Genomic DNA, 13,819 nt, shown 5'->3' with positions numbered 1-13,819 from the left:
GCATGCAGGTTTGGGGCACCTTGACATCTATTTTTGATACAGTTCTGGTCCCTAATAGCCTTTTGGGTAGCCAGCAAAAGAACATTTTAAAAGACTAAATGCACATGGCATTCTAACAGCTTTCTGAACTGTACTATAACATACCATTAAGTGTTCAAATAAAAAAAAGTCACATGGGCAGCAGTAATATAAGTTGTAAAAACAAAGTCCTGGCCACACTGAGATTTGAAACCATGGCCCCGATCCTGCAATGTGATCTGTGTGGGTGGGGGATCAGTCTGCTTTAGCTACCACTTTTCTGGAGAACCACATTTAAATACTGTTCTTAGTAGAAAGATGCTAACACAATTCCAAATTTCAGTGCGGATGGTCTTATTCACCCAACATACAAATAACCTTCTGTAACAGGGAAATAAAAAAAAAAAATCCTAAAATTTACCTATTTTTCTGTCATTAAACTGGGTTGTGGGCCAGAGAAATGTCTGGAGATTCTTCCCTTCAGCTCCTTGAGAACAGCATTTAGGAATCCCAGCCCCATGCAGAGTCTAATGAAGTCAACAGAAAAACTCCAGAGTGACTTCAATGGATTTAGGATCAGATCCTTACCCAGAGTTTAGTTTTTAATGAATGGAAGTGAGGTATTTGGAATGAATTCTCTGAAGGACCTTCTGGACTGCCAGTTATAAAATCACTTAAAGTCCAGTCTCACACCATGGAAGGCAATGGGAGTTTTTCCATGGGCTTCCTTGGAAGCAGAATCAAGCCGCCAGAGAAGTGGCTGGGATATCTACTTTTGAATACAACCTTTTTCTTCCACTAATACAAAAGCTAGGATTTTACTTAGGTATTGAAAGGAAGATGTTATAGAGCAGTTGCGATATATACCTAATTCACAGGCAAAGTTAGAAAATCATTCCTCTCTGGTTTTCTTATCACAACGAGACAATGTGCTGTCACTCTCCCAGGAAGCTTTATGAAGTTTAAAATACTGATGCTGAATTGTGTGGAGAATTAATGTGTAGTGTTATTTGTCGTCTTATATCACATTTTATAATTGGACCAATTGTTTTTGTTACAGACAAGCACTAATAGATTTTATTTTTCAATACACTATCTAGACAAAATAATGCCAGGACAAGGGAGAGATTGACCAGCACTTGGCACTACTATTTACACCCATGTACCAAAATCAGTGATGGTATCATGGTGGCAGGCCACTGCCACTATCAGATGTGATATCAATGCCTGTTTTTCCATGCTGAAAGCCCACATCCTGAAGGCACAAGTGAAGGTTATTTACCACTCTTGTGCTGGGGATAAGAGCAGAATTGGTTCTAAGCTCACATTCTAATCCATGCTTGAACTGTTCAGAGTGAAAATTTTTCTTATATATTATAGGACCATTGTGGGAATTTATGGTTCATTTAGTTTTAATTCTACAACAAGAAAAAAAAATTCCTCTGTGCACACAGTCATATCACAATACCAACCAATAGTGTTACTAGGTTTTTTAGTAGCACAACTATACTACCTCAGCCTGTGCTCTCACAAACCAAGGGTATGTCCACACTACAAGTGCTACAGAGGCACACCTGCAACTACATCACTGTAGTTTAACACTTGCTACAGCAGTGGAAGGCTGTTTTTGGTTACTGTACCCTCTCGAGAGGTGGTAGCTAGGCCCACAGAAATTATTTCATCAACATAGCTGCACCTACAGCGAGGGTTACATCGACCTATGTTGCACAGCTGTGAAATTTTTCACATCCCTGAGTGATGTAGGTAGGTTGACCTATATTTTAGGTGTAGATCAGGCCAAGGAATGATGGCATTTTGTCTGTAGTGGCAGGCGCATACCCTATTTCTAAGGTGCTGATGATTGAATAAGCCATTCAGCAGTGGAGGTGTTAATTCAGCACATGCCAGGATAATGCTGGGAGGTGAGAGATGCACTGCACTGGCTGGAATTGCCATCTATGGCATAAGATGAAAACCTAAGGTCCTGACCCCTTATGTTATTAATGATACCCTAGCCCCGGTGAAGAACGTACAGTGTGTCATGGCCAAATTCAAATGCATCTAAGGTCTCACCCATAGTTTCAAATGGATATGGGATTCTTGACTTTGCAGCCTGAAACCATTATGTAGGGTTTCTGTGTTATTTGTTAAATAACTACTGCACCCAAGAGGTTGCTGCTTTTCAGTGGTAGATAAAACAATCCCTCAATATACCCAAAAAGCACTTGAGGATCTGTGAGACTGAAAGACCCCATATTGTACATGGAGTTTTATTTCTCAGGTCCTAATCCTGCAACCAGATTTGAGCAGGCAGGCCCGTATCCCCATGTGAAGTCCCATTAATTGTGATGAAAATCCAAATGAGTCTAAGATTCCACTCACAGAATCAGGGCCTTAGAAATCTATTGCCATTCTGTTATTAGCAGAATAATTTCTTTTGATCCTTCAGCAAATCCAGAACACCAGCTAAGTTTTCTCATAGCATCTAAAGAATTCCCCAGTTTCTCCAGACATCAAGGCAAAGCTGCCATTGCCTGCATTTGAAGGGCACAAAAGGTTTCCTGAGGAGTGGTGTTTGAATGCACACTGCACTGAAATTTTATATTTCAATGTGATGTTCTAGAAACTGTCACAAACATGGAGCCCTAATAAAATCAATTTAAGCTTAATCCTGCTTACTGAAGTCTGACTCCAGAGAAGCTAGGCACTTCCCTCAAATCTCTAACCTACAACCCAGTGTTTGTCTTCACTTACAGTGGGGAGCTTTCCAACATTTACATTAAACAAACCTAAGGTAAAGCCTGTAAGTCTCCCCTTCCCACCCCCTCCAACATAAAACCAGACACTATTGGAGGGGGAAAGGGGCCAGTTTATACTCCGCTCACACAAAGGACCGGGGAGAAGGCTAAACATAGCCATATTTGCGGCACAGATGAGCACCTCCATTAAGAATAAAACCTCCACTGCCCCGTGCCCACCACTGCTTAGGGCTGGGGGCAGGCAGCTGGCCATGCTGCCCAAGTGTTTCAAGCCCAGGCGCTGGGTTCACCCCAACCTGCCACCCCCCGCCCCGGGCCATGTGCTGCTACTGCCAGGGGGCGGCCCGGCCTCCCCGCAGCCCCCGCCCGTCCCACCCAGAGCGCCAGGCCCAGCCCCGCCAGCGCCCCACGCGGCCCTGCCCACCCGCCGCCGAGCTCCCGGGCCCCGCGCGCTGCCCCTCGGCTCCCCCGCCGCCTCCTTCGCCACAACCGCGGGCCCCCGGCCCGGCCACACCCGCCCCCCGCCGCCACCAGGCTCCCTTCCTCCCCCCCCCCACCCTTCGGCCGGCCCCGGCCCCCGCCGTCACCCAGCTCCCTCCCCCCGCCGCCACCAGGCTCCCCCACCCCTTCTCCAGGCCCAGGCCGCCCCCCAGCTCCCTCCCTCCGCCAGGCCCCGCCTCGCCAGGCCCCAGGCCCCGCCGCCCCCCAGCTCCCTCCCCCCGCCCGGCCCCGGCCCCCGCCGCCCCCAGGCTCCCCCGCCCCTTCGCCAGGCCCCGGCCGCCCCCCACCTCCCTCCCCCCACACCCGCTCCATCCCCTCAGCCAGGCCTCGGCCCCCCCGCCGCCCAGCCGGGGAGCGGGAAACGTGCCCGCTGAGCCGAGCCGAGCCCCGCGCAGGCCGCGCCGAGACGCTGGCCCCACAGAGCCGCCCCCGCCCAGGCCCACCTAAGGGCCGCTGCGGCGGGAGGCGGGCCCGGGTGGGGCCGGCGCGGGGGGGTCCCAGCCCCTAGGCTCGGCCGGCGGCTCCCCGCGCCGGGCCCGGCTCCCAACATGGCGGACAGGAAGCGGCCCGAGAGCCGCGGAGAATGTTCCAGCCGGGCCTGGGGAGGGGGCCGCGGCCGAACCCCCGCCCGAGGGCCCGGCGCAGGGCCGGGGAGCCGGGCCGCCCCGCAGCCGGGAAGGTCACGCCGGCCGGGCCGCTCCCGGGGGAGGCGCTGACACGACACGGCAGGGGCCGCTCCCATCCTCCCCCGTCACCGCCACCCGCCGAGCCCGCCCGGGACCCCTGCCCGCCCCGCCCGACCCCTGCCCCAGCTCCCCGGCCTCCCCCGGCCCGAGTTCCAGCCCAGCCCTGCCCCAGCTCCCCGGCCCCGCTCTCCGGCCTGCCCCCGCCCCGCTCCGCGGCCTCCCCCAGCCCAGCCCCAGCCCGGTCCCGCCCGACCCCTGCCCGCTCCCCGGCCCGAGTTCCAGCCCCAGCCCGGTCCCCCCCGGCCTCCCGCACCTGTTTTCTTCTTCGGCGTGTCCTGGTGCTGCGGGCCCGCGTGCTTGTGCTCATGTTTCAGCAGCGGCTTCGGCGGGGCCTTGGGGCTGGGCTCGGCCGCATGCTGCAGGTAGGGGCTCTGCTGGAGGTGGTGGTGGTGGTTGTGGTTGTAGTAGTAGTAGTGGTGGTGATGGTGGTGGTGCTGGCTGTGCTGCGGAGGCTGGCCGGGCTGCTCCTCCATTGAAAGGGGCTGGGGCGGGCTGGCTGGCTGCTGCTGCGCGCTGCACCGTCCGGGCGTGGGGCTGCTCGCCGGGCACACACGGCTCACACTCCGGCTCGGGGAGACGAGAAGTGTGGCTCTTCCACTAGTGCTCTGCTTGACTGGGGGAGCCGGGCAGACTGGCAGCTTCGCTCCAGCAATCAGGAAGCTTCCAGGGCCGCTTTCCCCGCCCACCACCCAGCCCCCCCCCTGCTCCAGCGCCAGCCAGCGCCGTACCATTTACCCTCTGCAACCTCACAAGGGTTGGGCCTCCAACGTCAGCACTATGGTCTCTGTCTGCCTGTCTCCTTCACTCTGCTGTCTGCAAGCAGCACTTTCCACACTCGCTGAGAACAAGCAGGCTTCAGTGCAGCCAAGCAGATTCCATTTCTGGAGCAATCCGATTGGTACTTTTACTTCGATTTCCCTCTGCATCGACTCCGTTTCCTCCCCTCCCCCCGACCCCTTTTGAAAATTCGTTATTTTATTTTCCTAACGAAGGAGGGGAGCTGAAGCACAAGGAAAATGCCACCAACCCAGCTGAACAGTAATTCAAATAAATAATGCAAACGTTTAAAGAAGCCTGCAAATCATTGTGTATTCTGGATTCATTTTGCATTGCATTCAGATGCTAATCTCTTCATTTCCATGGAGGGATTATAAAGCTCTACAGGGCAGTGTCTAAAAGGGCACGGTGCAGTTTTAACCAATTTTTCCTTTGTACAGGGAAGAATCAACATTTAAAGTTTCCAAAAGGAAATGAAGCACGGCAGGTAAGATCAGTTTTGCTGCTAAGAGAAAGTTCTGATTTAGGACTAGTTTAAATGAAAGGGGGCGGGGTGGGGGATATTTTACCATGTTTTTTTCTAATAATAGTTAAATTAGGGAAAAAAGAACTCATTCAAAAACAGTGTATTTGGCCAGTCATTTTTTGTATTCCCATTGCTATTATTTCAGCCTTTAAGGGTTGAATAAAAGCTTTTCCCATCTTGATTGTGCAGAAAAGTCTGTCATAATTCTGTTTTGCAACTCTACAATCTCACATCCTGGAAATGAATGTCATGTCCTGATTCAGATTCTGACTTCACTGCAGGATCAAATTAGAGGAAGGTTGGGGAGAAGCAAATGCTCATTTAAACATAAATGAGTCAAATCCTGCCATCACTTTCCAGGCAACCCTATTTAAATCAGTGAGGTTGCTTGGGTGTATGTTTTAAGCAGAGTTTAGTTTAAATAACTTTCAAAATGAGCAAACTGAAATTGATTAAGACAGGGATTTAAATTAGCAAATTATAAATTATTGTATTTGCACTAACCTTTATTTAAGATGTCAGAGTCATGGGTGCTGTGGGTGCTGCCACACCCCCTTGGCTTGACGAAGTTTCCATTATATGCCGGGTTTAACGTTTGGTTCAATGGCTCTCCAGCACCCCTGGTCAGAGTCACAGCTTCTTCCGAAAGAAACTTTATTCAACTGCAGGAGTAGGCTGAGAGAGCTGGAACATACTGTCTTATTCTAGAACTCCAGTAGCAGATTATCAGATGAAAGCACACTCAACCAGTTAAACAAAATAGAAGTGATGGAGTCTCACACTCATGTCCATATACAAGGATTCAGCAAACACTGCAAGTGAACCTGCTAGGTCAGACCATTTCAAGAACCACAAACATGGTTACATGTGGGACAGAAAAGATTCTCCATGACCTTTGCAGGATGTTGTATCCTTGCTTTGCACCATTCACAACAAGGTATCAATAACACATCACTCAAACACTCAGAGACCCTGTTATCTAGATCTCATCACTTAAGTACCTGTGCAACTCTTCAATCATGTACAACACAAAATTTGGCAAAACAAAGTAGGAAAATAACTACAAGGTGAGTATCTTTAGTGAGAAAAGTTTCCGCATAGTAGGAAACTATCCTTTGTTATTACTAATACTAGTAAGGAAGAAAATAAATGTTATTTATGCACTATTTGTCTTAGAATTATTTTGTTGACATAGAATCCTAGAAATGTCGGGCTGGAAGGGACCTCAAGAGGTCATCTAGTCCAGCCCCCTGCGCTGAGGCAGGACCTGGTAGGGATGGTCTACGTGTATTGTCTAACCTGTTCTTAAAATCTTCCAGCATTGGGGATTCCACAACCTCCGTTGGAAGCCTGTTCTAGAGCTTAACTATCCTTATAGTTAGAAAGTTTTCCCTAATATCTAACCTGAATTTCCCTTCCTGCAGATTAATCCCATTACTCTTTGTCCTACCTTCAGTGGATGGGAGAACAATTGATCACCATTCTCCTTATAAAAGTCCTTATCATATTTGAAGACTGTTATCAGGGCATGTCTCAGACTCCTTTTTCCAAGACTAAGCATACCCATTTTTTAAACCTTTCCTTGTAGGTCAGGGTTTCTGAACCTTTTATCATTTTTCTTGCTCTCCTCTGAACATTCCAATTTGTCTACATCACTCCCAATGTTTGGCAGCCATAACTGGACACAGTACTCCAGCTGATGCCTCACCAGTGCTGAACAGATCAGGACAGTTACCTCCTGTCTTACCTCCTGCCCCAGCCCAGAGCCCGCAACCCACACCCAACTCTGTCCCAGAGCCCAAACCCCTCCTGCACCCAAACTCCCTCCCAGAGCCTGCACCCCAAACTTCCTCCGAGCCCACACCCCTCCCGCACCCAAACTCCCTCCCAGAGCCTGCACCCCAAACTTCCTCCGAGCCCACACCCCTCCCGCACCCAAACTCCCTCCCAGAGCCCACACCCCTCCCGCACCCAAACTCCCTCCCAGAGCCCACACCCCTCCTGCACCCAAACTCCCTCCCAGAGCCTGCACCCCTCCCGCACCAAACTCCCTCCCAGAGCCTGCACCCCTCCCGCACCAAACTCCCTCCCAGAGCCTGCACCCCTCCCGCACCAAACTCCCTCCCAGAGCCTGCACCCCAAACTTCCTCCAAGCCCACACCCCTCCTGCACCCAAACTCCCTCCCAGAGCCTGCACCCCTCCCGCACCCAAACTCCCTCCCAGAGCCCACACCCCTCCTGCACCCAAACTCCCTCCCAGAGTCTTAGGCGGGGGTGGGGGAGAGGGGGCAGGACTTGGACCCGTTCTGGACACCACCAAAAATTATACAAACCTGTCACTATTCTCTTTTCACCCTTAAATAGCCTATTTTAGGGACAGTCTTCCAAAATAAAAAGTGTTCTAATACCATTCATGTCATATCTTATATTGACTACTCTGTACAAAGTATTTGGGCTAAATTTGATACCCAGACAAGTTGGAAGCCTATAGTTTTGCCTAGAAGCAGAACAACACTGACAAGTTTATGCTCAGAGCTCTGTCAGTGAATGCACATGCTGTTCCAGGTTACACTTGTCTGTCATGCCAACTTTTGTGTTGCTTTTAATCAGAACTTTACCTGAATGGTTTCATTGCATGGCACCTAAAACCTGTTCTGTGGAGAAATGGAGGCCTTCAGTCCTCGTGGCTGTTAGTCAGCATTTTTCACCAGCACTAAAATTAACTAAAAATGTGAAATACAAAAAAATATATCTTACTCAGAATTATTCTTTATCATTTTTGAAATTATATTAGTAAGATGTAGCTGCAGGAGTATTTTTAGATGACAGAGCTTCTTAAATAAGAGACTCTTCAACCCTCAAGTGTAAAACCAGTAATATGCATATGTTCTTTATATTTTTAGGTTGTCATTAAAATATACTTTCAAATGTGTTTGATATTGAAATTGTGAATTCTTATAATTCCAGTATTGTATTTGTGTTTAGTGCCTTTTAGGATCTAATCCGAAAATTATTAGTATTACACGAGAAGCAGGCAGCAACACCGATAATTAAGGTTGCCTAACACTTTCTGCTCTAAGAAAGACATTGTTTTCATTTCCTTGTATTTTGCCAAATTTTAACTGTTTGGGCTGACATTTTTCATGCTGGTGTCTGCCTCAGGCTAAATTTTTCTGGAACGCTACAGCAAAAATGATTCTGTCATTTCTGAGAACATGGTTAGAGGAAAATAGGTTGTTTTGCCAAGGTTAAAAAAATTATTATAGTGGTTTTGTTGAAAAATTGTAGCAAATCTTTGTAATGGGGACTTTGAAATTTGACTGGAGCGGAGGTGTCCTTCTGGAGTTAGAAAGCTGCTTTTTGCTGCATTGTGAAATACACCAACATTTGGCAGAATTGCAATTCTCTGGAAATCATCACGTACACATGCTCAGAAGAGGTTTGTTAGAGTTTAGCAGCTATATTCTCCAAACATTGCATCGCTACTGGGAGTGCTCCAGCTCAGGGCTCCAGGTTTAGCACTACTTTCCCTGCAATTGCTATTCCTGGGCCTCAGGAGCCACTGTGGTGCTTGGTATTAGAACTTAGAGCAGGGAGACTGTCTCTCCTTTTCTCTTAAAATGCTCCCTGGTGGTGTACAGGCAGCATGGAGAAGAAGGAAGAAGCACCTTAACTTGAATGCAGAGGGGTGAGGAGCAGAGACAGGAGCACGTTGGGGAAGGACAGAAGCAGAGGAGGACAGGGCAGACTGGGGAGGACAGGAACAGAGGGAGATAAGGCAGGATGGGGTTTTTCATAAATTCCAAGCCCAGAAGAGACCGTTGGGATCATCTAGTCTGACGTCCTGTATAACACAGGCCAGAGAATTTCCCTCAAATAATTCCTAGGGCAGATCTTTTAAAAAAATATCCAACCGTGATTTAAAAATCATCAGTGATGGAGAATCCACCCTGACCCTTGATAAATTGTTCCAATGGTTAATTACTCTCGCTGTTGAAAATGTATGCCTTATTTCCATTATGGGGGCAGGCAGAGCTGTCCCTTGGGTACAGCAAACCGGGGCAACCGCCCTGGGCCCCGCGCATCGATACAATCGTAGGGAGGGGAGGCGGCAGGCGGGTGGGTAGACAGCGAGGAGGAGAGCAGTGGGTGGGGGAAGGGTGAGGAGGCGAGTGGCGGCCACCAGCAGCCCACCTACCAGAACCTCCCCTTCCCCCCAGCACCTCCTGCCTGCTGGTGGGCCCCACTGATCAGTGCCTCCCCCTCCTTCTCAGCACCTACCGCCTGCTGTGGATCAGCTGTTTCCTGGCACCAGGAGGTGCTGGAGGGAGGGGAGAGGAGCAAGGGTGCAGCACACTTCGGGGAGGGGAGAGGTGGGGTGGGGGCAGAATGGGGATGGGAAGAAGCAGGGCGGGGTGGGGCCTGGAGGGAAGGCCTGGGCGGAGGTGGGTGGGAGCACCGCTCAGCAGATTAGAAACTCTGCGCCCATGTCCTGGGCCTTCCCTCCCCCTTGGGATGGCCCTGCACCCGACGCTGGGTCCCCCCTGACTTCTGCATGGGCAGGGAGCGGCAGGGGTCCTTCTTGCCATGCACAGCAGCCGGGAGCAGTGGGGGTCCCCCTTGCCGCCCACGGTGGCCGGGAGCAGCGGATACCCCCTGCCGCCCATGGTGGCTGGAAGCGGGGCTACCCTGCAGCTCCCAGCTGGTGCTGGCTGAAGTCACGGAGGTCTTCTGAAGTCATGGATTCCGTGACCTCCATGACTAAATCGCAGCCTTCATCATAAGGCCTACACACAAGGGGGCTGAATTAACCTTTCACAGACAGCTGTAAACCTGACATTACCTAACTTCTGAGAGCTTGACTTTGCAACCTTAATATACATCATTGTAATGGTTATAATTCAGCAGTGCGCGGAGATCCCAATCAGAATCAGGGCCCCACTGTGCTGGGCGTTGTTCAAAGACAGTCCCTGCCCCACAGAGTTTACAGATTACAAATGTTATTTACACAAAGTGTAGTTGGCAGTTTACAAATCAAACAGCAGGGGGCATTTTTGTTGTGTAGGTGGTCAAGCTTCTCCCACCATAATTTTAACTCCCACACCTACATTTTTTTCTTGTTAGAGATTTGAGGAATCTGAAACATAATGATATCTTTGCTAAACCTCCACACTATCTGAGTTTCTTTTAACACTTTACAAGGTACACAGCAGCTTACCACTTGGTTTAAAAAAAGGTTTTGATTTTTTTTTTTTAATCTGTAGTTTCTGTGGACTGTCTGTCCATATTAAAGGTAGTTGCAATTTGTTCTTTTTAGGGGCTGTGACACCAGCAGATCATGGCCAGCTCATGCCAATGTCCCCATGTCTCAGTTGAACCCTGACAAATACAGAGCTGGAATCAGGCTGGCTTACCTGTGTGTTAGTGTTGTTAAAATCGGTATTAGAATGATAACTGTGTTTAAAGTTTAGACTTTATTGAATACTTGTGAGCTGCTGCCTGAATTAATCTCACTTGTAACGTCTGTATCCCAGGTAATATCTGAGCCGTTGTGTTGTGAGCCTTTGTGACTGTGTAGATCACCAGACAAGAGAGACAAATTAGTGTGAAGGGCTGCTCTTCAACAGAAAATGTTACACCCTTTCCAAAAGGAAAGGTCCATTGATACCAGCCCCAGTATTGTGGGACATTGCAGCTAGAATCTCCTTGCATATTGTCAGAAACAGGACAAAAGACTTCTGTTGTTCGGCTCTCCTCCATGCAAGTGGACTCTCTCCATCTCCTCTCCCCATCAGCTGAGTTTGCAGCTCAGAGTACAGGGCAGGAGGGAGATAAAAACCCCAAACAAAAAGAATTTGGTATCTCTATGCTGCTTGGACTCTGAGGGGCAAAGTGTTTGTAGGCATAAGCAAGAGATCCGCAGCTGCTTAGCCTGGGTTAGCCCTAAAGGACACAGAGCTTGTTGATTATAGAAGCTTAAGATTGTAGCCCATTTGTGTATCTATGTTTACCTCCGTAAACCTTGTAAATAACTCCTTGGTTTCACTTTCCTATTTAATGAATCTGTAGGTAGTTTATTATAGGATTGGCTACAAACGTTGTCTTTGGTGTGCGATCTGAGGTGCAATTGACCTGGGGTAAGTGACTAGTCCTTTGGGGCTGGGAGTAACCTGAATATTGCTGTGATCCTTGGTGTCAGGGACCATCTATCACAAAGATAGGCTCACGTGGGTGTGAGATAGATGCAAGTACCCAAGGGGAGGGGACTGTTTGTGACTCCATGTTAAGTCTGTTATAGTGTCTGAAGAGTTTACACATGATAATTGGTTGGTGGAGTTTAAGTATTGAACTCACCACCTATTTGAGGTTTGTGCCCTGCTTCCTAACAGTCTGCCCAGAGGTTGGCACTCACACCCTCCGCCACTGCATTCAGTGTTACAGGGGCATTCCCTGCAGTCCGTGGCAAATTCCCCATTCAGCCCTCAGTCTGGCAAAATGTCTGTGACCCAGGAATAAGGGCCAGGCCAGGCTCCCATTGATTCCGTTGAAGCTAGATTAAGCCCCAAATCAATAACGTGAACGCTGTTGTGCTTGTTAGACAATGTGTTAAACTTACTTAGCTACAGGGACTGCATTCTCCAAAGCTCCTCAGGAGGGAAATGGTAAGTTCAGCTCCTCCCGCCCCCTCTACTCCCATGTTTTCCCATCTTGCAGCTGCTCCTGCTGACGTCTGTGTGTGACCAGTCTGCTAGGCCTCATGCACAGGGGAGAGGACATCTTCCCCAAATTCCACATCCACTCCATGTGACAAATAATCCCTCCACCAGGCACAGAGCTTGGGCACAGTCAGTGTCGCTATTAGCTCTTTCATTCAGAGCTGGCTCCTACCTTACATGTCTTTAAAATACACTGAGAATCCACTGTCCAAACATGTGCTAATTGAGATCAGTAAGGACTGAATCAGCTGTTTCAAGTGAGATCAAGGATATAACAAAGTTTTATTATGGAGATGGTCGCCTTGATTCCATATGGTGGAAGTTTGCTTTAAATAATGCTGCGGATTAATTCCAGGGATTTTTTTCTAAGAGGAACAAAATATTTCTTTCCAAACTCTCACCACTCTGTGAAACATCTAGAAAAATTTCTGTGAAAATTTTAAATTATTTTATTGATTAAATTACAAGTTAGAAGCATTTAAAATTAACCAATTTTATTTTTTTTTTACTGGCTTTATAATATTTTGTGTGTCTCTGGTTCAACATTTTTTAAACTTAGAACATCAGACTTGCTGTGTGTCTAAATATTGATCATGGCCTTAGCACAGAATTGAATTCAATATCAATATTTCACCAAGATCTTGAACCTGCAAAGCAGTGAGCACTTTGACCCCAACCCAACACAGCACGTAAGCATGTGTTTCAGTTTGAGCATGTGCATAGTCCCATTGCGTTGCTGGATCAGGGTCAGACTGCTCAGCACCTTGCAGGATTGATCTCTTGATGATGAATGCATTGTACTGCAGGTGGAGATGCATTGCACAGCACAGAGCTGGACCGATTCAGCTATGCTGATGTAAGATCCCTTGTGTAGCCAGGAGAGAGCTCTCCTGTCAATATAATTAAACCACCCCCAACGAACAGCAGTAGCTATGTCGGTGGGAGAAGCTCCCTGAGCAACATAAGTTTTGCCAACATAAGTGGTAGTGTAGACATGGCCTGAGGGTTGCAGCCAGGATTGACAGGTCCTCTATTAAGATGTCAGAACACCCCCTGTAGTGGGTGCCTCTATCACATCCCCTGCAGTCTCCTCCCCTCCTGAAGGGCTCACCACTTCCTTGTTTCTCCTCAAGTCCCATCCAGCCAATCTGTCTCAATTCAATACATTTTAATTGAGTCCAGAAATACCTTATTGGCAGGACAATTGCAGTTAATATGCAAGAGTCGTACCTTATTGTCAGAGACCGGTATAACCTGCCCAGGACACGGTCATGCAATGGGGACCAGATTGCTCTTGCAGCCTTTCACCTCGAAGAGAAGGGTACATATATTCTCACTGGGTTCAGTTACTACATTAACGAGAGAACGTAATGTTGCATCTAACCTGGAGTCCTGTTTCCTAATAGTCTTGTGCATCAAGATTGAGAGATAGCTCAGTGGTTTGAGCATTGGCCTGCTAAACCCAGGGTTGTGAGTTCAATCATTTAGGGGTCTGGGGCAAAAATCTGTCTGGGGATTGGTCCTGCTTTGAGCAGGGGGTTGGACTAGATGACCTTCTGAGGTCCCTTCTAACCCTGACGTTCTATGATTCTATGTTAGGTAAAGTGGAGTCTATCATTGAACTCCATTTCTGCTTTACACTATGTATGTTATTTATGGCCACAAAGAAAGACAATGTGAAGGATCCTGTGTATGGAGTCTGGGACTGAACTCACCCAAAGAGGTCTGGCAGAGGTAAAAGAGAACGTGAGTTCTTTTTGGCTGGTAGAAATGGAC

The 13,819-nt window shown here is 48.6% G+C and overlaps 2 protein-coding genes across 2 annotated transcripts in view; one reads left to right on the top strand and one right to left on the bottom strand.

The window, feature by feature from the left end:
- Positions 1 to 4,747, bottom strand: part of NUFIP2 (nuclear FMR1 interacting protein 2) — a 28,891-nt gene extending 24,144 nt beyond the window's left edge. The window contains exon 1 of the mRNA XM_044993463.1: positions 4,278 to 4,747. Coding sequence (XP_044849398.1) covers positions 4,278 to 4,497 — 220 coding nt within the window. The 5' untranslated portion in view covers positions 4,498 to 4,747. The remainder of the gene's footprint in view (positions 1 to 4,277) is intronic.
- Positions 4,748 to 5,241: 494 nt separating this feature from the next.
- The window catches only part of TAOK1 (TAO kinase 1), a 143,024-nt gene continuing 134,446 nt past the window's right edge, over positions 5,242 to 13,819 (top strand). The window contains exon 1 of the mRNA XM_044993455.1: positions 5,242 to 5,288. The gene's annotated coding sequence lies outside the window, so the exon portion shown is untranslated. The remainder of the gene's footprint in view (positions 5,289 to 13,819) is intronic.

Source organism: Mauremys mutica, chromosome 19 (assembly GCF_020497125.1).
Source record: "Mauremys mutica isolate MM-2020 ecotype Southern chromosome 19, ASM2049712v1, whole genome shotgun sequence".
In the NCBI taxonomy this organism is placed as follows: domain Eukaryota; kingdom Metazoa; phylum Chordata; order Testudines; family Geoemydidae; genus Mauremys; species Mauremys mutica.
The sequence above is the reverse complement of the archived record's forward strand: the minus strand, read 5'-3'. Positions and strand labels throughout refer to the sequence as shown.